At 43.1% G+C, this 23,587-nt stretch overlaps 1 protein-coding gene across 1 annotated transcript in view; it reads right to left on the reverse strand.

Moving 5' to 3' along the window:
* The window catches only part of LOC140150472 (protein FAM117B-like), a 62,094-nt gene that overhangs the window by 33,653 nt on the left and 4,854 nt on the right, over nt 1-23,587 (reverse strand). Inside the window, exon 2 of the mRNA XM_072172491.1 lies at nt 1,324-1,478. Within this exon, the coding sequence (XP_072028592.1) occupies nt 1,324-1,478 (155 nt within the window). The remainder of the gene's footprint in view (nt 1-1,323; nt 1,479-23,587) is intronic.

Genomic DNA, 23,587 nt, shown 5'->3' on the forward strand with positions numbered 1-23,587 from the left:
CTGCATTATAATATTACTAATAACTTGGATTCTCTGAGTTGAAATATGTTCCAGTTTGAATTTGGACACAAAAATATGTTTTGGTAACATGTGGCTAATAATAATATTACTGTATAGGCCTATATATAATACACCATTGAACATTGTTACACGTGTATGTTCCATGTGCAAAACATTGATTTCAAAACTTCACATTGGTCTTTCAGTTTAAACGCAAAGAATACTTTGCTACTTGCCACTATGTAGTATCATGAAAGCTATTTAAATCTATTCCTAGCAACCATGCCAATATTTCAGGGCCATAATATTGACAGCATGATGTGTAGTTCACAAAATTGACTTGTTCAGACGGGAGCTTAACTCGGGAGCTAGCGTAACACAGAGGTAGTGCGAGGTCATCATTTAACACTGACACTTGGCCACACGGTGTTAACTCTAAGCACTACGTATTAGCTGAAACGATCCTTGTGTTAGCGTGCTACCATAGATATTTCTCTGTGTTAAATCCGGGGGCCCAGGGGGGTACTCCCATACAAAAAGCATATGGGGATGTGCCGCTCCAATGGGTTGCTCTCTTGCAAAAAATCTTTAGACATGGGTCCCTATTTTTTGCTGGAATGTGTCATGTATCCGTTTTGACATAAACCCCTTTTCCACAAGCATGACAAATTAATTTAGATCTTTTCAGGGAAAATGGGTCTATATTTCATAAGAAATCCTTAGACTTGGGTCTATATTTTAGAGAAAATCCTTAGAAATGGGTACCTGTCCATAGTCAAATGGTCCTTAGAAATTGGTATGGGTTTCAAGTCTGGAGCCTCACACCCCCATCCAAAAATATGTAAGTACCACCCCCTGGCATTAAATCCAGTGTTATTAAAGCTTTGTGTTTAATCGTTTGCAAGCACGATATTTATTCAGACGGGCGCTAACACTAAGCTACCTCGGTGTTAGCCTAACACAGACTTAACACGACGCCAGTCTGAACAAGGCTATTGTGTGTGTGTACACAGTGTATTGCTTCCAAACTTTGTAAAGACATGTAGAGTGGATCAATACTGGTCTTTTGATTCAAAATCAATCAGAGATGGATGGTTTCTGTGTAAAACTATAGTACAAGCCTTTTAATTTTATGTAAGCTTCTTGCAGCAATTTGCACAAAAATGCAGTGGCAGCACCATGGGGGCGTGGGGATGGGGAAAATGCCCCCAGTCAGAACTCCTGCCCCCCTTACGAAAATGTCCACTTTTTGCAGCAATTTTGGGCAAAAATTTGTTGATTTTGCCCCCCTCTAAAATGACAAAATCAACAACAACAACAAACCTGTGTAGATTGGTGTTTTTGGTTGGGGCCATATGGTCCATATGATATCCCTGATGAACTAGTTTCTTGTCTCGGCCAATGACCGCTTAAGTATATCGTATCTAAGGAGCTGGTTCGTCGGATTTGACTCGCCTTCACTGCTTTGGGTTTCTCAACTGTGGAAAAAATAAAAACAGAGAAATAGAACTGATTATGATATGTTTCTTTTAAAAAATGATATATGCTGAATATGCTGTGTCACCTTGTCACCTAAAGACCCCTATTTTCTAACTTGAGTGGCAGTTTGCATTTTGAAATGGCCTAGTTTCCTTTGATGGTAATATCCCACAAATTCTGTAAGAATGGCACACTTATATCAGAATTTTGAGGCCTGTCTCAGACATCTCTTGTTCTTAAATGCCATTTCCCACAATTTCTGATGTATTTCTTTATCCAAAAAAAAGGAGGATAATTTCCCTTCAGATTACCAAATTTTCCAGGAATGTGATTCCTGCCCAGGCCTGCTCTTGCCCAATGATTCCATAATCTCTCACTCAAAGACTCATTTTTACCATCTTTTAAAAAAACTGTATGCCACCTTAGTGTGAATGTCCAAGCCTTGCACAAGGATTATTAATTTCATCATACGTAAGTCCCCCTCCATGATCATATCACCAAACATCATGTGTTCCACTGTCACATGTGCTGTGCACACAAAGATGAATGGATCAGTTCAGTTTAAGTTGCCGTCTTGTTGCATCCTTTCTTTCAATTTCATCACATTTTGATCAGTCATGGAATGCAAATGTTATCGCTCAACAATAGCAATATCCATGTTCAACATTAATATGTACAAGTGGGAAACCTGACAGGTTGTATGACTACAAACAATACACATCAGAACCATACAAAAAACCTCTTTGATCCTCCCGATGATAGCATATGTTCAAGGTCTCTTACTGTGACAATGTAATGCCATTCTCAAATACACAAAGAATTGTTTTCAACTCGTTCCCAGTTCATCATTCCCAGTTCATCATGCATCTGACGTGATGCTATTTTAATTCCTTTTTGAAAGGTTTTTGCACTTTCTTTGAAAATTAAAAATAATATATTTTAGTGATTATTTTAAAGCAGCAGTATGGACTGAAAATTGTGGTCTTCAATATTTTATACAACTTGTGTGCACATCTAAATTGAAATGGATAATTAGATGCCAGAGGAAATTTTAATAGAGCTCTCAGAGAAAACCTCTTAGAATGGAATTGGGGAGGGGTGTCAAATATTAAACCATTACAATTTCCAAAAAGTCAATTTTTAAGTCCAAAGTGTAAAAAATAATTTTAGAAAGGCACCAAATATTCCTTCTTGCTCTTGTGCAAAAAAAGAGCTCCATTTTGGAAATCCTGGAATGGCAATCGTTTCTGATATAAGCCCAACTACAGAACAATGACAGACATTTTTGGCCAAAATTCTATATCCCCCACCCATTCACGCTGCACAAAAGCGTTATATAAATCCATACACCCACCAGTTCCACTTGATTGAGAGGGGTCATGGTATTGAGGCATCAACACACAAAGTCAATCTAGGGTGAAAGTGAAACCAACATCCCTCTCACTCCAGTGGAACTAGTGGGTGTATTATGAGTTTGCAAATTACTTGACTTGAGCTTGATCTTGATCTTGATCTTGATTTTTATCTGGATGCATGTGGGTTGGTCATTTTCACTAGTTCACAAGAATCTAGTGATAATATTACACCAAACCAAGCTGGACAATCAATGGTCACCTACATCTATTCATTTGCTATAGAAGCATTTTTCTTTGATTTCAAATTATGCACTTTAGGCTACTTTGCAAGTTGTAGTCTCTTATGATCAACCCATTTCGCTCTTTCACAAAACACAAACACATCCCCAGAGTCCACTTTGCCCAGAAAAATTTCCTTGCTAGGTTTTCGAATTGGAAGCGCTTCTAGTTCTGAAGCGGTGAGTTCAGAATATAGAAAATTGCAATACCCCGGTACCAGTTTCCAACGGTTTTCAAATTGCAAAATTGCACCCTCAACATAGACAGGCCATTATTGTTAACATGAATTTGGAATGAAAGGCAAAGAAAAGCTGAAAATGACATTAATTAGTCTGACAAAGTCTTCTCCAAGAAGTTAATGCCATAAACTGGTTTTACACCAAAACACTGAATTCCATTTTCTTTACCAGTAAAACAGAAAACTTTGGACTCTACCTAAATGGTCAACATCCAATTATTTTGTTTGTTTAACCGGTCCGTCTGGGCGGCCATATACTTGGGTCCTGATGGGACCAGGCTCAAGCAAAATGCTCAAGCCAAGCTTTAAAAGTATATTAAGCATGCTGAACTATAACAAATTTTTACAATTTTGTTCTTAGTCCATGGATCAAGAAATAAGAAATTAGGAATTCTTATATTGTGCCCTAATACAAGGGCTAAATTTTGTTTGATCACATCACATTGTAGCAAAAAAGGAGAATTCGTACTGCAACCGAAAATCCACATATTGGCTTGTCATGTCATCATCAGTCGGCTGCGGAGCAGGCGACTAGTTACAAGCTTTCTCCAACTATCTTGGGCAAGGGAAACAATTTTGTTTGGCTGGAGCATCCCTTCAGTATCTCCCAGGAGGTGCTGGACAGTACAGTGTGCACGGCCATCCCGGTTTCCTCTTCCCATGTGGTGGAATATAAAGGGCATATTCTTTCACAGGCTCGCCATCTTCAAGATGCAGTATATGGCCGAGAAATTTGAGTTAATGAATCTTGACTCTGGCAACCAGTGTTGGGCAGATTGTAGATGGTTTCATTTGGAATCTGATCCACACACCTGATGTTTAACATGACTCTGAAGATGTTGCAAAGGCATTGATCTTGTTTTCCATGTCCTTGGTGATTACCCATGACTCACACCCATACAGAAAGACAGTAACACAAGTTGTCTCAAGCAGCTTGATTTTTGTTCCGATTGGCAGGGATGGGCTTCTCCAAACGCGTTTCAGTTTCCAGAAAGCTGCCCAGGCTAGTGTTTTTCTTCTTTTTAGGTCTCCAGCACTAGAGCCCATCTTGGAACCCAAGTACTTGTTCAAAGTCTGTGACATGGTTGATGGTACTACATGTGTACCATAACCCGAGGTACTCACACCTCCGTCACTACGATTTCCACTGTCCTTCTCCGTACGAAGGTCTGAGACTCCTGAGCCTATCTGGTCCAGGGTACACATAAAATACCACTTTTTCTCATAAATACCACTTCCTACCATTCCCACGTGAAGATGAGACTTAAACAAAACATATTTGGTGCATGTTTGTAAATTTTGAGCACATTTGAGGATGTAAAAGACCAGACTTGTGACTGTTATCGTCGGCGTGTTTTGAATTCTTCCTATAAATAGATGCCGTCAGTGTGACGTCATCACCGCGATGTGAGTTCACGGTGCCCTGTTTCTATGTACGTACGGCATTCATGGCCCTATGGTGAGGAAGGAACAACTAGGGCCATGATGTTTCGGGCTAGTACTACCATAAACTTCAAATGCTGGTTGGGCGTCATGTACAGGGGCCAAAACGGACTCTGCACTGCTGCATTATTTTGTTGGTATCTTATAAATGTACAAGTAAAACACAAAGAGTTAGAAAACACTTTAGGTTTGAGCATGGTAATACACTTTATAAAATCAGAGGTGGTGAAATAATTGTGAGTTAACTATAACTAGGCCCTATATTTTCCCTACAAAATCTGATGGTTCAAAATAGTGATAAATTTGTTCATGTCTGATGCCGGGGTCTGATGAAATCAGATTGAATTTATATCATTTTGCAAATTAATAAAATAAAAAATAATGGTAATGGTATAAAACAACAGGAAGCTTGAAAAATTAACTGTGCACAAAATGTTCTTCTTCAGCACCAGTACATCCCACTAGGCCATTCTCTCATGGTAGCATACAGACAGGAGAAGCATACATTGAACCATCCATGTTGACCTACATGTTGCGCTGCAGGGCCCAGTTTAACATCCATGATTGAAGATGATACTTCACAACAATTTTCATAAATCTATTTTGTTATTTTAAAGGTGCTGGGGGCTTTAAAGGAGCAACTTGATATGTTTACAAACTCTTTCTTGCTTTGAAATTATTTATAAAGCGGTTGGTTTTGTAAAGTTCATTGTTGGTGTGGATCTTTATTTTGTAAGCTGTTTTTAAAATTTGACACCAAGTTAAAAGTGGGTGGTATGATTTTTACATAAATTGTGTTTTATATTTTACATTGAGGCGTATAGGCCTACCAGTAAAACAATTCATTTTCAAATTTTGAGTTAGGGACCATTCACAAACACTTATTAGAGGGGGGCCTGATGCAAATTGGGGTTTTGACCCTCCTAAGGGGGGGGGACTGGGAAAATTGACCATGTTTGGTTTGCTTTTTATAGGGCAAGGCTAAAATGAAATGGTAAACCAAGCAATGGGGTTAGCAAGTGGTAATTGTTTTATACAATATACACTGTAGATAAGACTCTCCAGTTATTATATGATAGCAGTACATGAAGAATATTTCAAGACAAAGTCGCTTGTGTGATTGTGACTCACACGTTAAGTGGCATCAATCTCATAATGTAATCGGGATTTACTTTTCCACATGATCTTCTTTGTTGCTCTGTAATAATGACTAAACATGCACGAGATGAGCACATGTGTGAGTATTTTGCATCACGCACCGATGATACTCAACATGAACTGCTCACATCATGGACTTGTAATACTGTCACAAATCACCTCATAGCTCCTCATGAAGTCAAAATAACCAGATTAGTCGACCACCCCCACAAAATCTTTTAACGTTCCTTTAAAAATCTGCCTCAAATATTCCATAAAAGAATTCATTTTCAAAATAAATGTCATGTAGCAGATAAAAATCATTATTTTTTTACTAGTTTCAGCATTAATTGCAATTTAATATTAGGTCGCATGTCATAAGTTGGGTATGCAAAAAGGGTGGAGGGATTACACTTTTCTGAAAATTGCGATACAAATTTGATTGGCTTTCCGTAACCCCATATCCTACAGCAGTGACTGATACCTCATTTTAAGCCTAATTTTATACTCTTTCAGTCTACTAAAGCATATAATTATACATCATTCAGTAAAAAAATCACATCAGTTGAAATGAAAAATGCCACGGGTGGAGGAGCAGGCGGATGTGGAGCAGGCGGATGCGGGAGTGTGCAATAGGGCCTATGTGAAAATTCACATGTCAGCATGTCAAAACTACTGGTTACTTTTTTCAAATCTTTTGAGGGTATGATGTATTGACAGCTCTGAATGTTGAATTTGTACAACTAAAACAATTACTGACTCGTAAGGTGGTATTACACCCCTGATAAATTTTGTGACTAATTTTGCATTTTCTCAAAAAGTAACTACACACTGGTAACAAAAGTTATATGTATATTATATAGGGGCACGGAATCCAATTACTTCACTGAAATTTCAGTGATTCAAGACAAGGGGTTCATTATATGTTAAGAAATGTGGTACATTCTAGCGGTACCTCTTTTCTTATCATAAATAACGTACCGCTTGTCTTGAGAATTGAAAATCCTGTGTAGTGACTGGATTCCTTACCCCTATAATATACATAACTTTTGTTACCAGTGTGATATTATTTTTTGAGAAAAATGCAAAAATATTCACAAATTTATCAAGGGGTGTAGTACCACCTTAAAGGTTATATGTTCCATTTATTCCATTTTTAATAAAACCATAGTTGAATTTCAGTATTTTTAGCATGATATGCTAATGTACATTTCTCTTCTTGATATTCATTTCCTCAATAATAGAATAACCATCTCGCTAATTACTCGTAAAAAGGTCATTGACCTCCACAACGTAATTAACATACGTACAATTATTTTAAATAGTTCATTCCAAGCATTAATGTATTGAGAACATATCCTCCAAATCTGATGACATTCTTGCATAAAATAAAAATTTTACAGTCAATTTTGTAATTGAGGTCCGATTTGAGAAAAATGCATTTGAAAATTGAGATTTACATAGATGCCTGTGTATTAATTAATTAGTAATTAAGCATTATCTCAAAAATTAAGCATGTGCTAAGGTTAAAAGTGGTGGTAATTGTTAGAAGTTGTCAATATATACAACATATCAAAAAATACATTTTTTGTCATTTTTGACCATGTAATGGAAATTGTACCCAACTTATGACATGCGACCATTAGTCTTTGGTTTGATTCATAAAAGTACCAGCAGCACTATTATAAATCGTAAGGTCTATGGTCATCAAAGAAGATATCTTACCCTTCCCAGAATCCTTTGCAATATTGATACATATAGTTAATCAAATGACACTATTATTTTGTACAGGTTCCATTTGTTTTTAAGTTGAGAATACACTGGGGTTGAGATTATATAGGGCCCCTTGCATGCCTAGAATTTCACATTTTCAAGGAGGGACTGCATTATGAGGAGAGCGAGAGCAATCGCTCTCTATTGCTCTCCTTAAATCTGACATAGGAGAGTGAATTTTAGCTCTCCTTAGTTGACCTTTGTCTCCTTGTAATATTCTTTTATATGCTCTAAACTGCTCTCCTTGGAAGGCTCCAGAAGAGCTATTTAATGCTCTCCTGCAAATTCCAAAAGACAGTCCCTGTTTCAAGTGCACTAATTTTCAAGACCAAGGTAAGCAAAGGACAGGAAGACCAATGTACTGGTGATGTACTGAAGAATGCATTGACATTATGGGCCACCAAGCCCAACAATAAAGGGCATGACCTTCAAGTTGGTGGTCTCCTGAATTTAGAGGACAGGGCCAGCTAGCCCTCCTATAGGGCCTTTTAAACACACTATATGTGAGAACCCCTAAAACTCAGTGATTGTAATTCTGGGGAATTAGCCGTCACTGGGTTTAGCAGTTCTCTGAATATAGCCAGGTTTTATGATCATTATGATATAGCATGATTTTGGATCACCAGAGTTAAAAGGCCCTACTACTACTAGTAGGGCTAGGGCCAGATGGGCCCTTGTGATGCATTCAAATTTCCTCAAAATCAACTAAACAGATTTGTGAACTTTGATTAAAAGGTGGAACCTTCTAACAAAATACAAGACAAATTTACATAAAACAAAAAGTCATTTTTTGAAGTACCATAGTTAATTATCAGTTCTATTATCTACAATTGATCAATCAGAATAGTTTTAAAAACTGACATCTCTTTACTCATCGCTGCAATTTTGTATTACACTTCATATAAAATTGCAGAGAAAAAAGAAATGTCAGTATTTTAAAAATACACTTTAATTGATTAATGGGAGAGATTAAATTTCACCCGATACATCGGATGATCAAAATGTGTAAGAAATTGATCTGTATGTCAGTTTTATATAAACCTGAAAAAATTAAATGTCATGGTCATTTTCCTAATGTAGTTATGAAGACTACTGCAAAACCGTGCATAATAAAATATACTCTTTGATTCCGCACATTTGGCAAGAATCCTTTGTTCACACTTCCATGCAATTTGTTCTAATTTCCCAGTTTTCTTGCATGCTGCACAGACCATAGAAAAAGATCTAGGATCTGTACATGTATGCAGCTATGCTAGCTTTTAGCACTGCACACTGCACCAGTATTATAAATTTGGAATATCTATATTGGCCTGGATGGCAATTTTTGCAAGATTGATTTTACACTAATCAAATTCAAATTTATTCAAAAAATAAATCTTGTTGGGATTTTTAGATTTTATGCAGCTAGAATTTTTCAGTTTTAGGTGGGGATTTTTAAAATTAACTTTCAGTTCTAGAAATAGGCAGAAATGTGCCACAAAATACATGTAGTGTATTGGACCCAACACCCAACTAGCTTAGAACCGAACCCCTCAACTAATTAAAATTTGGGGATATTTAGTGCATGATGTCAAGCCGCAGGCACACTTGACAGATTTTTGCTGACCACTGTGGCCCATGACACACCTTATAAACCATACAACATTCAGGGATGCAGTTCAATATAACCATCGCAACCATTAATTACCCAAATAATGTACAGGTGACCAGGCAGCTAGTAGTATAAATGAAAGGCAAAGATAAAAAGACTAGTTTGCGTCTGACGTCATGGTCAATCAAATTCTCTATGATCCTTGATTGGCTAATAGCGCGTATAAGGAAGGTCGATTCATCTGGCTGGTGCCGATCGGAGAAAAGGAATAGCAGTGAAAAAATATGTACTCTTACAAGGCAAAAAGCAACTTTTCTAGGCATTGTGGACATGGTGCCTTCATACTATTAAGACCTAACATTTGAGATGGTTTGTATGTTTGCTGGTGCAAAATTAACAATAAGGCGCCCGCTTTTACCACCGTGTTCAGCAACTCATATCATCACAACACTTGTAAACAAACCGTGCTCGAAGTTTGATTGACATATGACGTCAGACGCAAACTAGTCTTTTTATCTTTGTCTTTCATTATAGTAAGGGCATGATTTTCATGCGAGGGCATTATTTTCATGAGAAAATTTTCAAACCGCCCCTCCCCTAATAAGCACCCACTTAAGGAATTTTCTTAATTTATTAAACCTATAATGCACTTCCCTTTGCAGTAAGCAGTAAGTGCCCCATTTGTAATACATCCACAGTACAATTGAAAGTTGAAAATTACCATTGCTTAGGAATACGATAATCATTTATGCAAATGACTTTATTGACTTCACACTACATGAGTGTGTATAATATAACTTTAAGCACCCAGGGCACCAATTATGTCAAAATTTACTCTCAGAGCTATCCAATACATACATGTACTTCCTTTTTCAATTGCACACTGATGCTATCTACATCGAACATATGGATGCTCCAAGTTTAAGATCAAGGGATTAACTAAGTTTTATTATACGTTTGTGATTGAACATGAATGTTCCCGTCCCTGATTTACACATTTCCTTTAAGATTCCCCTAATTTCCTTCTTAGAACAAGCCAAGATTTGGGCAAATTTCACATTGAATAATTAAAGCATGAAATATTTGTGTGCATGAAAATTGTGCAAATTTCGCGAGTGCATTTGATTCACAAACTTTTCATACACACATATTTTTTCTTCCTTTTGGCCTTACAGGAAATGTAGTCCTGACGTAGAAACAGGTTCTCCCCAAAATGCAAAATGTTAATGCTGCTAAAATATCATGCTTTACGCACACCAGGCCTCGAAATAAGGAGGGCCCAAGAGCCCTCGGTCCCCAAAAATCAGTGAGGGCCTGCAAAAGGTACATCAGGCGGGCCCAAATGGGCCACAAAAAATTTACCATTTTTCTCACTTTTTTGTGGAGTTCATAGGTTAAAACCAATGGCCCAAATTCGGGCCCACAAAAATTTGTGCGGGCCCTCAAACATTTTAGATTGAGGGCCAGAAATTCTGGCTTATTTCGAAGTCGCACACACACAAAATTTGTAGGCAGCAAGCTTCCTATATGTAGTTCTTGGCTCCCCCAGGCTTACCTTTATCGACACCCTGCCCTAACTAACTAACTAACTAACTAACTAACTAACTAAACAAACAAAATAAATAAATTTATAAACAAACAAACACAAGTGGTATGGTAGCCAGCATGATCAAAAAACTGTAATGCAAGTGGATAGTGACACATCTGCTGAACTTGCTAATAATTTTTGTGATTATTTTGTTGGTAAGGTAAATAAGATAAGGTGTGAACTTGATATGTATTATCCATGTAGCAGTAACTCTAACACATCTCATGAGAATCAATCTGTTGTTTCATGTAACCTTTTTGATTTCCAACTTATCACTGTAGACGATCTGTGTAAAATCATTGCTAAGTGTCCAACCAAGAGTTGTCCTCTGGATCCCATGCCCACATGGTTGGTCAAACAACATCTTGACACCCTTGCTCCCATTCTGACTGCCATTGTCAATGTTTCCCTCTCTTCAGGTGTTTTTCCTGCAGAGCTTAGTAAAGCAGTTATAACACCAGTCCTGAAGAAGCCCTCTGTTGATAGGAACCTGTTTAAAAGCAATTATCGTCCTGTCTCAAATTTGCCGTTTGTGGGCAAACTTATTGAGAAAGTGGTTTCTACTCAGGTCTCCAATTACATCAATGTCTATCAGTTGTCGGATCCGTACCAGTCAGCCTACAAAGTTTCTCACAGTACCGAGACTGCGCTTACCTGTGTCCAGAATGACATTCTTAGGGCTATCGACAACCAGCGGGCCGTTCTACTTCTGATGCTTGATCTTTCAGCAGCTTTTGATACCGTGGATCACGGTATCCTTCTGGAACGGCTCGCTGGTGATTTCGGTATCAAGGGTAAGGTGCAAAACTGGTTCAAGACCTACCTTGAGGGTAGGACTGGGAGAGTTCATATAGATGGTGCTTTTTCTGACGATAAAAACCTCATTTATGGAGTCCCCAGGGCTCAGTCATCGCCCCCAGGCTTTTACGTACTACACCCGCAAAGTTGGTCAAATCATTGAGAGCCATCACCTACTTTACCACATTTATGCTGATGACGTTGAGATTTATACAATCTTTGATCCGAATTGTCACGGTGATGCTGCTTGCGCATTATTTAAGTTGAGTCAGTGTGTTAATGATCTGCAGGCTTGGATGCTTAGAAATAGATTGAAACTCAATCAATCTAAGACTGAGTTTTTTATTGCTTCATCTGCTCACCACTATAAGACCCTGCAATATCTCACCCTTCATCTTGGTAATCAGGAAATTCCTTCTTCCCCTAGCATCCGTAACCTGGGTGTTATTTTTGATTACTCCATGACAATGGCTGATCACACTACCAATTTGTCTCGTACCATTAACTGGCAGCTGCGAAATCTAAATCGTATCCGTACAATACTTAGATACCGACACTTGTCATAACATTGTCCGCCCTCTCATTTTATCCACACTGGACTATTGTAACTTACTCTTCAATGGTATAGATAAAAACACCTAAACCGTCTTCAAGTCCTCCAAAATAAGTCTGCCCGTCTTATCTTCAGGCAACCGAGTCGCAGTCATGCCTCTCCTCTTCTCCAATCTCTCCACTGGTTGCCTGTTGCCCAAAGAATACAGTTCAAGAGTCTTCTCCAGACATTCAAAGCATTTCACACCCAATCACCTGATTACATCTCTTCTTATTTTCAACCTCGGACCCACAAAACATCTTATGCGCTTCGATCTGACGCTGCTGTCACATTTGAAGTGCCTCGCTCCAAGAAACAAGCTGGCGATCGCGCCTTTTCAACAGTGGGGCGCGCGCTTTGGAACGAGTTGCCCACCACTGTCCGAGGTCAAGAAAATATTACCACTTTCAAGAATCTCCTTAAAACCCACCTCTTTCCCACTCATTAGCTCTTTTTCCTTTCTTGTCTTTCTCTCTTTTAGCGCTTTGCCTACTTCTGTAAAAGGCGCTTTATAAATCACATTGTTTATGTTTTATGTTTATGTTTAAGCCAAAAATATATTCCTTATGTGCACAATCATTTTGCAAAGGGCCAAAAATTCATGAATTTCTATACTTGCAGTTTAGGGCCGTTCAACTTACTGAGTACAATCCAAATTTTTTTGGGGGGAGGGGGGTGAATCTGAATTTTTTATTTGAACCATGAGGAGGAATGTTAAGTTTTAAATGGAAAAATGGAAAAAAGGGGGAATCCACCATGTGGATGGAAGGGGAGCACTAAATTTTCAACCAATTTATTTTTCAAAACTCCCATTCCCCCTGGTGTAATATTTAATGGTCTTTGAAATGTATTCCTTTTTGCTAGGGATGTGCCATATCAAATTGAAGGTTTATATTTTCAAATCCTTTCAAAAGTATTGTGGTGAAAAAATATTATGCTATGAGGTAGTCAAAGCAATGGAAAACTATCATACTAAAAACAATATTTGCAGACTCCATATTGGCAAGCATGTCACGCATGTATGATGTACCTGAACATGTGAAGGCATGAAGCACAGTTAATTGTTTGAATAAACTCTATCACCTCAATTGCAAAACTTGCTATACAATTCACAGGAAATACAATATTTAAAGCAATAACTTAAAACCACTTCTTGTGCAAAATTTATTAATATACACAAAATACAGCAACACTTCCACTTCAAAAATTCACACTTGTATACAAGGGGATCACCTCAACAATAAACTTTTCTTCTCAGATAGTCCCTGCAGCAGCTGCTTTTACAAGAGCCATGCAGAAGCAAGCTCAAGCCTTTTATCATAAAATGGGTGCATGCAGTGTGTGCACTGCTCACATTATGTTTTGTTGATCTTTAACTTGAAAAGAACCTTTTCTTCTTTTTATGCAATTAGTGCATACTATTATTACTAAATTGAATTAAATTATTCTTTGCAGATGTAAGGATTGACGAGAAAATATGATAGAAATATAATCAAACAATTTAAAATTATTTCATATTTTCAGAGCACCTTTCACATTTGATTTATCAACACAATTTCATTTAATTTGATTTTTCGCCTGCTTGTTCGATGAAAAAAGCCTCTAATGGTATTGGTAAGTTTTAAGTGGATAGAATTGGAGCAAATTTTTTGCATGACCATTGGCCAAATCATGGGTGTGTGAGTGTGTGTATTCATGCTTGTACAATGCAGTCGTAGCAGAACTGTTTTCTTTCTTGGAGCATGAAGCACTCTAATTAATATCCATGGACAAATTGGTCCTCACTCCTCACCCTAAAAAGTTGTTGGTTCAGGGCAGTAGCAATTTCGTGTTGTTTTGGTGTTTTGTTTTTAAATCATTAACTTTTACTTTTGAGGCAGTTAAGCAGCAGCAATTTCTTTTCATTTTTTAAAATTGTAACTTTCACTTTTGGAAAGAATTTTCAACACTTGATTATTTGACGACGACTTCCGTTTTCACTTTAATCGACCACCCTCCTATTTCTTTCTTTTCAACATATCTTCCAAGGTTTCGTTTCTTTTGACACTGAAATTTGGAATGCAAAGACAAGGATAGAGTCAAAGTTTGTGGGGTAATGTGGTAAGTGTGTCGGTGTATACCTGTATACATGTATAAGGACATACATACAATGTACAAGACTTTTCACATTTAAACCATGGACCACTTACAAGCAAGCACCTTCCAACAGGCGCGTAGCCAGCATTGTCAGTCCGGGGTGGCAAACGTCAGTATCGTCCCTATTTTTACTCTCCTCTACTCCCTTTCCCTTTTCTTTTTCCTACCCCTTCCTCTCCTTTCTTTCCCCTCTCCTTCCACTTTCCCTTCTCTTTCTCCCTCTCCTCCCCCTTTCTCTTCGCTTTCTCCCCCTCCTTCCTCTCTTTCTCCCCTTCTTCTCGTCCCCATTTTCCTGCTTCTTCGTCCCCATTTTAGGGGTCCGAGGGGGCAGTCTGCCCCACCTATCACCCCGCTGGCTACGCTACTGCCTTCCAACAATCTTCTGTTTACAATGGTCTGCAGTAAGTCACAATTGCATAAAATTTTAGAGTTATATCCCCTAACATGCAATAAAATTCAACCACGATTAGTAGGCATACTGCTTACTATCATACAATGATACACTACAGCTATTGGGCAACACACAAAAATCCACCATTTTGGTCCAGGGTATGTCGATCAAATGTTGATGTGGACAGGCCCGTACGCAGGATTTTTTTGGGTGGGTGCTGATTTTGAAAAAGTGGACTTTTTTCAAGAGAGGGAGGGGCCGATTTTGTGAAAAGTGGACTTTCTTTCCAAAATTTGGACCTTTTGACCAAAAAAGCCTCAAAAACCTGCACCTCTGCGTAGCCGTACGGGCCTGGATGTGGATGTTCTCATTTTGATAGCAATGCACAATATTGTCCGCGATTGCTGAGTGGTGTGCGCCTGTGTGTCCTATTTCACTATCTATTCCAATGTGCCATTGAATTGGGGATGAAGATAGGGTGGTCCCACTATGCGGTCCACCAAAAACTCAAAATGGTGGGTCGATGTCCACATTTTATTTGCATGGATGTGTTTACACGTAGGTGATCACTGTGTGTGTACTGTGTATGACTTTGCAAGTGCCTTATTTATTCCAAGTAACCGGTACCCTAATTAATTCACTGTACAGTTTACTTTTGAATCCCAACGATTTTCGATGTAACCTGGGGTGTATGTATGTATACCACAGATATTGGAACACAATATCTGTGGTATACATACATGTGTATATGTGGGGTGCAAGGGGCCGAGTTTAGCTTCCAAGTTCCATTCACTCCCTATATTTCTTGTTTACTGCACCAAGGTACTCAGATGAGAAACCATGTAACTACTAGATGCACATAGGACCAAATGGTTAAGTGATGATGCATGTGACCTTTCCTTAGTTTCCTATTTTGTTATGATTCCTGTAGTCCCTTTAAAATTGGAATTACTGAGAAGAAAGCCTGCAGTCATGTGTAGGCAGCCAGGTGTTAACACCTTGGCTACCAATGCCAGGTCACATCAGGTCGCAGTGTAAATGCATGGCAATGGTACCATGTTCAATCAGTTCAGTTTTCCAATTTACTCAGTAATCAAGTGGTTCAAGGTTTTTAAAAAACACTACATTGAATCCCATTTTTGGCCTCCAAATTAGTGTTTGTCCCAATTTAATTGTCTATGGTTTTTCTAAATTTAATTATTTTATTTTTCTGTGCACTGAAAAATCAGAAGTAGATCAATCAAGATCAGCAGATGAATACATTCTCAAAAAATACAGTGCAAATTTTTGAAGGAAAATATATTATTTCCAGATGAAACATGGGTCTATATTTAAAGCTCAATCTTTAAAAAAAACCACTTACACAACAACAAAAAACACCCCTTTTGTATGTGTCACATGTCCTGACCATCCTAAACTAGCAATTGTGGTCCTTTGTAGCTATAAAATAGTCCCAAACAAAAATGTTTGGTAGACTCATAACCGGTGCGATCTTACCTTTCCGATGTTGATTAAGATACTTCTTGCATCGATCCCGAGATGCGGAAAAACCAATAGTCATTTTGTCCCACATAAATGAATAAATAACAAAACCCCCGATCCCCGAGTGGACTCACCCATTCGGTGACGTCACACACGATAATCATCCCTTATCCGACTTGGGCAGCCCCTACTCGCCAAACTTGTAGGGGCGGCGGGGTCGGATAATCAACATCGAAAGGTAAGATCGCACGGTTATGAGTCTACCAAACATTTTGTTTGGGACTAGACTCAGTACACCGGTCGATCTTACCGCTTCCGATGTTGATTAAGATACTTCTTGCATCAACATCTGAAAGATCGATCTAGCAAGTAACCGACGGATGGAGGTACAAGATTGGCCAGCATCTGATAAGGATCGGGAGAGTGGGTATCATGGTAATCGCGATGTCAAACTATTTCCCCCCCTCACGGCCGGGAAACAGAAAGACTACGTGAACAGACAAAAACCCTGAACTGAAAGTGCAGTGGTTAAGAATAGAAACACTGGTTCTTACCATGTTGTAATTCTGATTGTCCATAAAACACCTGATACCCAACCACCATATTATCTCCGCAGAATAGCCCTGGAGAACTTATCGCCTGGTCGTTGGTTTACGTTTTTGTAATAAACCGTGGAAAAGGACGACGGGTTCTTCCAAGACACAGCCTGACAAATCTCTTCAATGGGGACCCCCCTATGGTAGGCCCACGAAGATGAGATAGATCTGGTTGAGTGGGCCTTGGGGCGAGCGTCTTTTGCCGCCCGAGTCCACTAACACCTGGACCAGCCACCGTGCCAGAGTCTGTTTAGCGGCTGGACCGTGCGGTTCTGGCGTGAGTGATAAATAAGCGGTCATGAGCCCCTCTTAAGGTTTGTGTTCGCCAAGGTAGTGCTGTAGCGCCTCACCGGGCACCACAACCTGTCTTCGGCTATTGATTTAACCCTGCCCAATACTGGGGAGGAAGAGGGCGAGTGTCGGAATGTACTTCGCTCATTTTTGCAAGGAAATCCGGGCGAAGAAACAGCGTCGCTCCGTTGTTAGTAATCATGAGGCTGACTTGAGACTGCGTGCAACTCTGAGCAGCGCCGTCCGAAAAGCCAACGCCAGAAGAAAGGCCGCTTAAGAGTGACGTATTTAAGGGTCGCTTTTGACAGGGGCTCAAAAGGGGACCCTTAATATACTCCAAGACTGTGTTGAGGTCCCATGGAGGGACCACCTTCCTTCCCGGCGGGCGCTCGTTGAACATACCGTCGAGAAGAAGACTTAGGGACCCATCTGAATTGATAGTCGACCCGTCTTCAAATCCCCGATGAATCGAGAGAATGGCTGACTTATAGTTGGCTATCGTTGCCTGCTGAAGTCCTGACCTAAACTTTTCTGTCAGAAAATCTGCCACTAGAGGCACAGGGGCTCTAGTGGGAGATGTATTTCTCTCATCGCACCATGCGTAGTAGGGAGCCAAACGCTGACTATACGGACGGAGGGTAGACTCTCGTCTACCACCCGGCGATGAGAGAAGCAGCTTCTGATGAAAAGCCTCCCTCCGCCGCGACGTTCCCTGATAAGGGCCATGCAGCTAACTGCAGGTGCTCTAGTGGTAGACTTGGTACCTCTCCTCCGGGCATCCGGAGTAGATTTGGTAACTCGGGGAGGACTCGCGGCTGTGCCGCTAGTAGATCCACCATCGGCCGAAACCACAGGTGTTTCGGCCAGAATGGTGCTTTCAGAATTGCGTTGCAGTCCTCCCTCCCGATCTTGGTCACTACCCTTGCGAGCAGTGAGATCGGGGAAAGCGTAAGCAGTCATTCCTCCCAGTCTCACGGACAGAGCGCCCACGGCGAATGCCTGTGGGTCTGCGACCCTCGAGCAGTACACCGGCAGCTGATGATTGCGATGAGATGCGAACAAATCTATCGAGGGGTGGTACATCACCTCGAAGATCGTCTGGGCGACCTGCGGAGCAAGGGACCATTCTGTAGGTCCCGACACCTTTCCTCGTGACAGATCGTCCGCGAGGATGTTGGTGACTCCGCTATGTGCATCGCTCTCAACGTAATCTGCCTGGCCTTGCACCACCCTATCAGGCGAGTGCGTGCAGGCACAACCGTGGTGACCTGGTGCCCCCTCGTCTGTTGAGGTAGGCTACCACGGTTGTGTTGTCCGTTGGACAACGATATGAGATCCCACGATCACCTTCTCGAAATGCTGGAGAGTTCTCTCCACTGCCCAAAGTTCGAGAAGGTTGATATGGAACTCCCGTCTCCGTGGCCGACCATAGGCCCGAGACTGAGTCCCGTGGATGTGGCCCCCCAGCCCAGCTTTGACGCTGGCCGGTCGTCACTACGTGGACGCACCGCTGGTGCAGGGAACCTGACACCTTGAGTCAAATTGGGCTGATGGGTCCACCACCAGAGTTCTCTCGCGATCTCCGACATCGGAACCGCGAGGGATATTGGGTGACGACTGGGCCTGTAAAAGGCTAGAAGGTGTAGTTGTATAGGCCTCATGTGAAAGCGGCAGTACGGTACGAGGTCTACCATACTGGCCATAAGGCCCAAAACCTTCATCCATGCCACAGCGGGTGCTCCCTCTGACTCGGCCAAGAGTCGGGCACACCTCGCCATGTTCGTCACCCTCTCGGGTGAGGGCGCCGCGATCCCCTCCTTGAGGTTGATCTGGGCCCCTAAGAATAGTGGTGTCTCGCGTCGGGACCAAATTGGATTTCTTGGCGTTGATCAGAAATCCCAGGTCCCGCACCGCACGGACTACTAACTCCACGAGACACTGTGTCTCCAGTGGGGTGCGTCCGTAAATGCACCAATCGGCCAGGTAGCCACACATGTTGACTCCCCTGCGCTTCAGGTACGCTGCCACCGCCCTGACCAGGAGTGTAAACACTCTGGGGAGGTGGACAAGCGAATGGCAGGCATCGAAACTGGTAAGTTTGACCCTGTACCTTGAAGCGTAGAAACCTCTGATCTTGAGGTGCGATCGGAACATGCAGATATCGTCCGAGAGATCTAGCGATGCCGCCCACATACCCTTGATGGGGCAGGCTAGCACCAAGCGAGAGTCTCCATTCTGAACCTCTTGGGCCTGATGAACTCGTTCAACGGCTTGAGGTTCAGAATGGGCCTCAATCGCCGGTCTTCTTTGGAGCCAGAAAAAAGTGCTCCAAAACCCCTTGGTGAAAGGGGGGTAGACCGGGACAATCGCTTGCCGTGAGAAGCTGAGTGACCTCTGATAGTAGTGCCCGACGCTGGGGGCCGTCTGGCGGCACTACCGTGGACCTCTGAATCGTGCAGGCGCACGAGGGGTGGCTGGTAAATTCCAGCCTGTAACCCCCACTGACCACTGACAATACCCAGGCGCCCGGTGAGATGGCATGCCATCTCCGGGCGTAATGCACAGCGGCCGCCCACAGGGGAATCCCCTGTGGAAGTCCAAACCTGCCGGCATGGACTGTCGACCGCCGTGCCCTCAGGACCGATCTGGTTTGCCACCCTTAGAAGAACGGCTCTTGTTAGGGGGCTTGCCATACGATCCAGAACTACTCTTGCGCTTCCCAGATTTTTTGGGAGGTGCTGGAGTAGCCTCGGGCTCGGGTGTAGTCTGTGGTGCGCGTCCTGCTGAAGCCGGAGCTGGCGCTGAAGAACGCTTAGAAGACTTCTTCTTCTTGTGCTTCTTCTTCGCTTTACTGCCCTTCCCTTGGTCAGGGCAGCCTCTGACTTCTTCAGAGTGCTCTCATTGGTGGCCTTCTTTGCCCGGTCCTCCACCGTAGCGCAAAAGGCCTGTCCAAAGAGTAGCCCCTGTCCCACCGAGTCAGACTTCTTCATTGCTTCAGCAAAGTCGGAGCCGTAAGTTGACTGGAGGGACAAACAGGCATTCTCCCGGCGGCGAGATGACATCCTATGGGCTAGGCCCATAGAACTCTCGTTGAGGTTAGCTGTTAGCACCGCTAACAGATTAACCTCGCGGAAGCGTTCCGACGTTGCCCCGTGGTCGTTCGCTACCTTCCTACCGAGGTGTTCGGCAAGCGTGGTAGCAACGCTAGAGACTCTGATAAGCGGCGTGCTCGCTTATCGATGAGCTTTAGCTCCTCCTCCCACTGGGGGAGAACGACCCCAGGCGCCTTTGGCCGCCAGCGGCAGGCGCTTGGCAACGTCTGGATCCATGTCAGGGACCCTGGGGTAGGTTTCGCAGTCCTCCTGCGAAACACGCAGTGGAAGCGTGCAAGCACGCGGCGTCGAAGCTCCAGCGAGCCTGACAGCCCCACGAAACCTACCCTTGAGGTCCGCCGGGAATGCAAGTGCAGGCGACCCTTGTGTGGACGCCGCTAGCTGGGCATCCTACTGAAAAGATGCCCTGGTCCTCCTGAACGGACTCCTCCTGAGAGAAAGCCAGGCCCAAACCTTGGGCCACACGGCTCATCACCTCAGCGGTGTCCGCAGGTAGACCATTGCTAGCGAGTTCCTCACGGGAAGCGGGGAAGGATACCTGAAGCTAGCTGCACAGTCTCATCAGACTGTGAGTCGCTACTGGTGTCATCTTCCGACTCCTTTCCCTCGCCTTCAGACTCTGACTCACTCTCTGATGAGGAAGAGATCTGACGACGGGCATCTGAAGGTGGACAGGGAGGTGTCGCCACCGTGTGGCTAGCCAACTGAACACCAGCAGAAGAGGGAGTACTCCGCTAGACCCGAGATGCTAGCTATAGCACCCGGGATCCGCGACGCCTCGCTGCTGTCGCCTCTAGCCATAGCAGTGTGCGGCCTACCCTGAGCTGTATCAGGGTTAGCCACTCGCCGCCGGGTTGGGTAACAACTGGTGGTACTGCTTGCCCAACGCTAGGCGGCACTTGCCACGGTGCTAGACCGTGGAAGAAACCACCCTGCGGCGGATACCACGGGGCATACCCTGTTGGTAGCTGACCCTGCAAGGATCCGCCACCAGGGAAACCCCATGGAACGGCAGTACCAGTACCGCCTCCCCCCCCCTGTTGCCACAGAGACTGTGGTAACCAGGACGAGTACTGCGGTACCTGCGTGGTTGTAGCGTAGGTGCCCGGTAGGGCTCCCGGCTGCGTACCACTGTACCCATGCTTCACAGCGTTCCCCGCTAGAGGATCAAGCCGTGTGTATGGGTACCCCGCTATACTGGCTGTCCCTTGGCTAAAAGGAGCTTGCCTAGTATCACGGGTAGCTGAGCGTGTATACCCTCGATCAGTCACCTCGCTACCTGAATAGGCAGTATCAATCAATGGAGCCATGCTCCGCTGAATAGATAGTGATCGATCATAAGAGGGTAATTGACCCATTGACTGTAATGGATCACCCACGCTCTGCTGGCTCTCGAGGACATAAGTGGGTTGTTGATCAGCCAGGCTGTTCAAACTACCTACCTAACCTCTTGAGCCTCGCCCAAGGTCGCTGTGTGTGGCGGACCACTCACGGCAGCTATGGGTGCGTGCATAGTGGCTACCACTGAAGTCAAGCCGTAGCTCGCCTCGGTAGCTGCCACTGTTTGCACTTGGGTCGCTGTCCCGTGAGAGACTGCGAGCCCAACCCCGGTATAGCCGCTAGCCAGTCCCGGAGGACAGCCGGCAGCCATTCCAAGGCCCAGGAATCACTCGGCGGTCCCACCATGGAACGCTGCCGTGTGACAACCCCAGTTGGTTCTGCTAAGACTACACCAAGCGTTAGCCCGGTATCGTCTCTGCTAAACCCATGCACGATTTCATTCGACCCTTGCGGGGAACGAAGCGTGCTGCGTGTCGTGGATCAACCCAGGCAAGCCCGGGTTCCACTGGCACGCTGCGTGCTACAGACCGCCGAGGCAAGTCCGCTGCACGCTGTATGCTAGGATTCAACCCAGGCAAGCCCGGGGTACCCTTGGCATACTGTCCGTCGCCGGCTACTTCCGCGGGTGCAAGACCCGCTCGTTCGCCAGCAATAGACGGGTGTCCACCTGCAAGAAACTCGCTAGAGATCTCACTGGTAGACTGGTACTCGCCTGTTAGGGCAAGTACCGCCCTGCTGCCTGCTACTAGCTTAGACGTTAAGTCAGTGCTTTCGCTGGCTGTTAGGCCTTCGGCTCGCTTAGCAGTCCCCGGAGGGTCCGCCTGCTTGCCCGGGACCGGAGCCCCAGAGGTTACCTTAGCGTGGCCCTTGCCGCCTCGCTAGTACCTACCATATCAATCTTACCTGTAGGCTTCTGTTTCTTAGTCTTCGTCTTCTGTCTGTGTCGAAGACCTAAACGAGCGCTACTTTCTAAATCCTCGAAGTGGATGTCCGATAAGCCTATGCAAAAGGAAGCACACTTATTTGATTTAGAGCAATCCCTGTGGGAGTAGCAGAGTGGATGCGGGTCCCACTCTGGAACAAGGGAAGGGCATGATTGACAAGGCCTAGACATTGTAGTAATCGGGGAGCGTACAGCACTACCCCCCCGAACACAAGCTCAAGCCCAATAAACAGACCCACACGCACAGTGGCTGGCGCTGATGTAGTGGTATGATATAAAAATATATATACAAAGGGATGAAAACTGAAAACCTTTTGGGGAAGATTTGTCAGGCTGGTCCTTCGAAACCCACCAACTCTTAGCAGTAACTCAAGGCGTCATCAGACGCAGCGTACTGAAAGATATAACGATAGAGCATACCATAAACATAGCGATAATCACTCACCATACATGTATACACAGTATTGTACAAACATCTATTGTAACTTACTAGTCTGCTATAGTTGTTTTACGTGAGAACAAAAAATAAAATGGCGTCCTAAGGGCGGCCATTTTGAAAACGTGTGTCCCGTATACGAACGGAAATACACATACAAGCTAAGTTTTTGGATCGTTTTTGTCACTTTTCTAGCCGAAAAATGTCGTCAAAACTATCTCCCTAGCGACTATACTGGTTGGTTTTTACCTCAGTGTAACAAACAAACTGTATATCTCTAAATCCTTTGGTTCGTAATGATACTTAGCGTTGGTAAAGAAAAATCCACACGTCTATCTCATCTAGAAACCAAGGAGGATAAGGATGATTATCGTGTGTGACGTCACCGAATGGGTGAGTCCACTCGGGGATCGGGGGTTTTGTTATTTATTCATTTATGTGGGACAAAATGACTATTGGTTTTTCCGCATCTCGGGATCGATGCAAGAAGTATCTTAATCAACATCGGAAACGGTAAGATCGACCGGTGTACTGAGTCCAGAGGATGTCCGACTCTGAAACAATGTTTAATTTGAGGACCAAAAT

The sequence above is a fragment of the Amphiura filiformis genome, chromosome 4 (assembly GCF_039555335.1).
Source record: "Amphiura filiformis chromosome 4, Afil_fr2py, whole genome shotgun sequence".
Lineage (NCBI taxonomy): Eukaryota > Metazoa > Echinodermata > Ophiuroidea > Amphilepidida > Amphiuridae > Amphiura > Amphiura filiformis.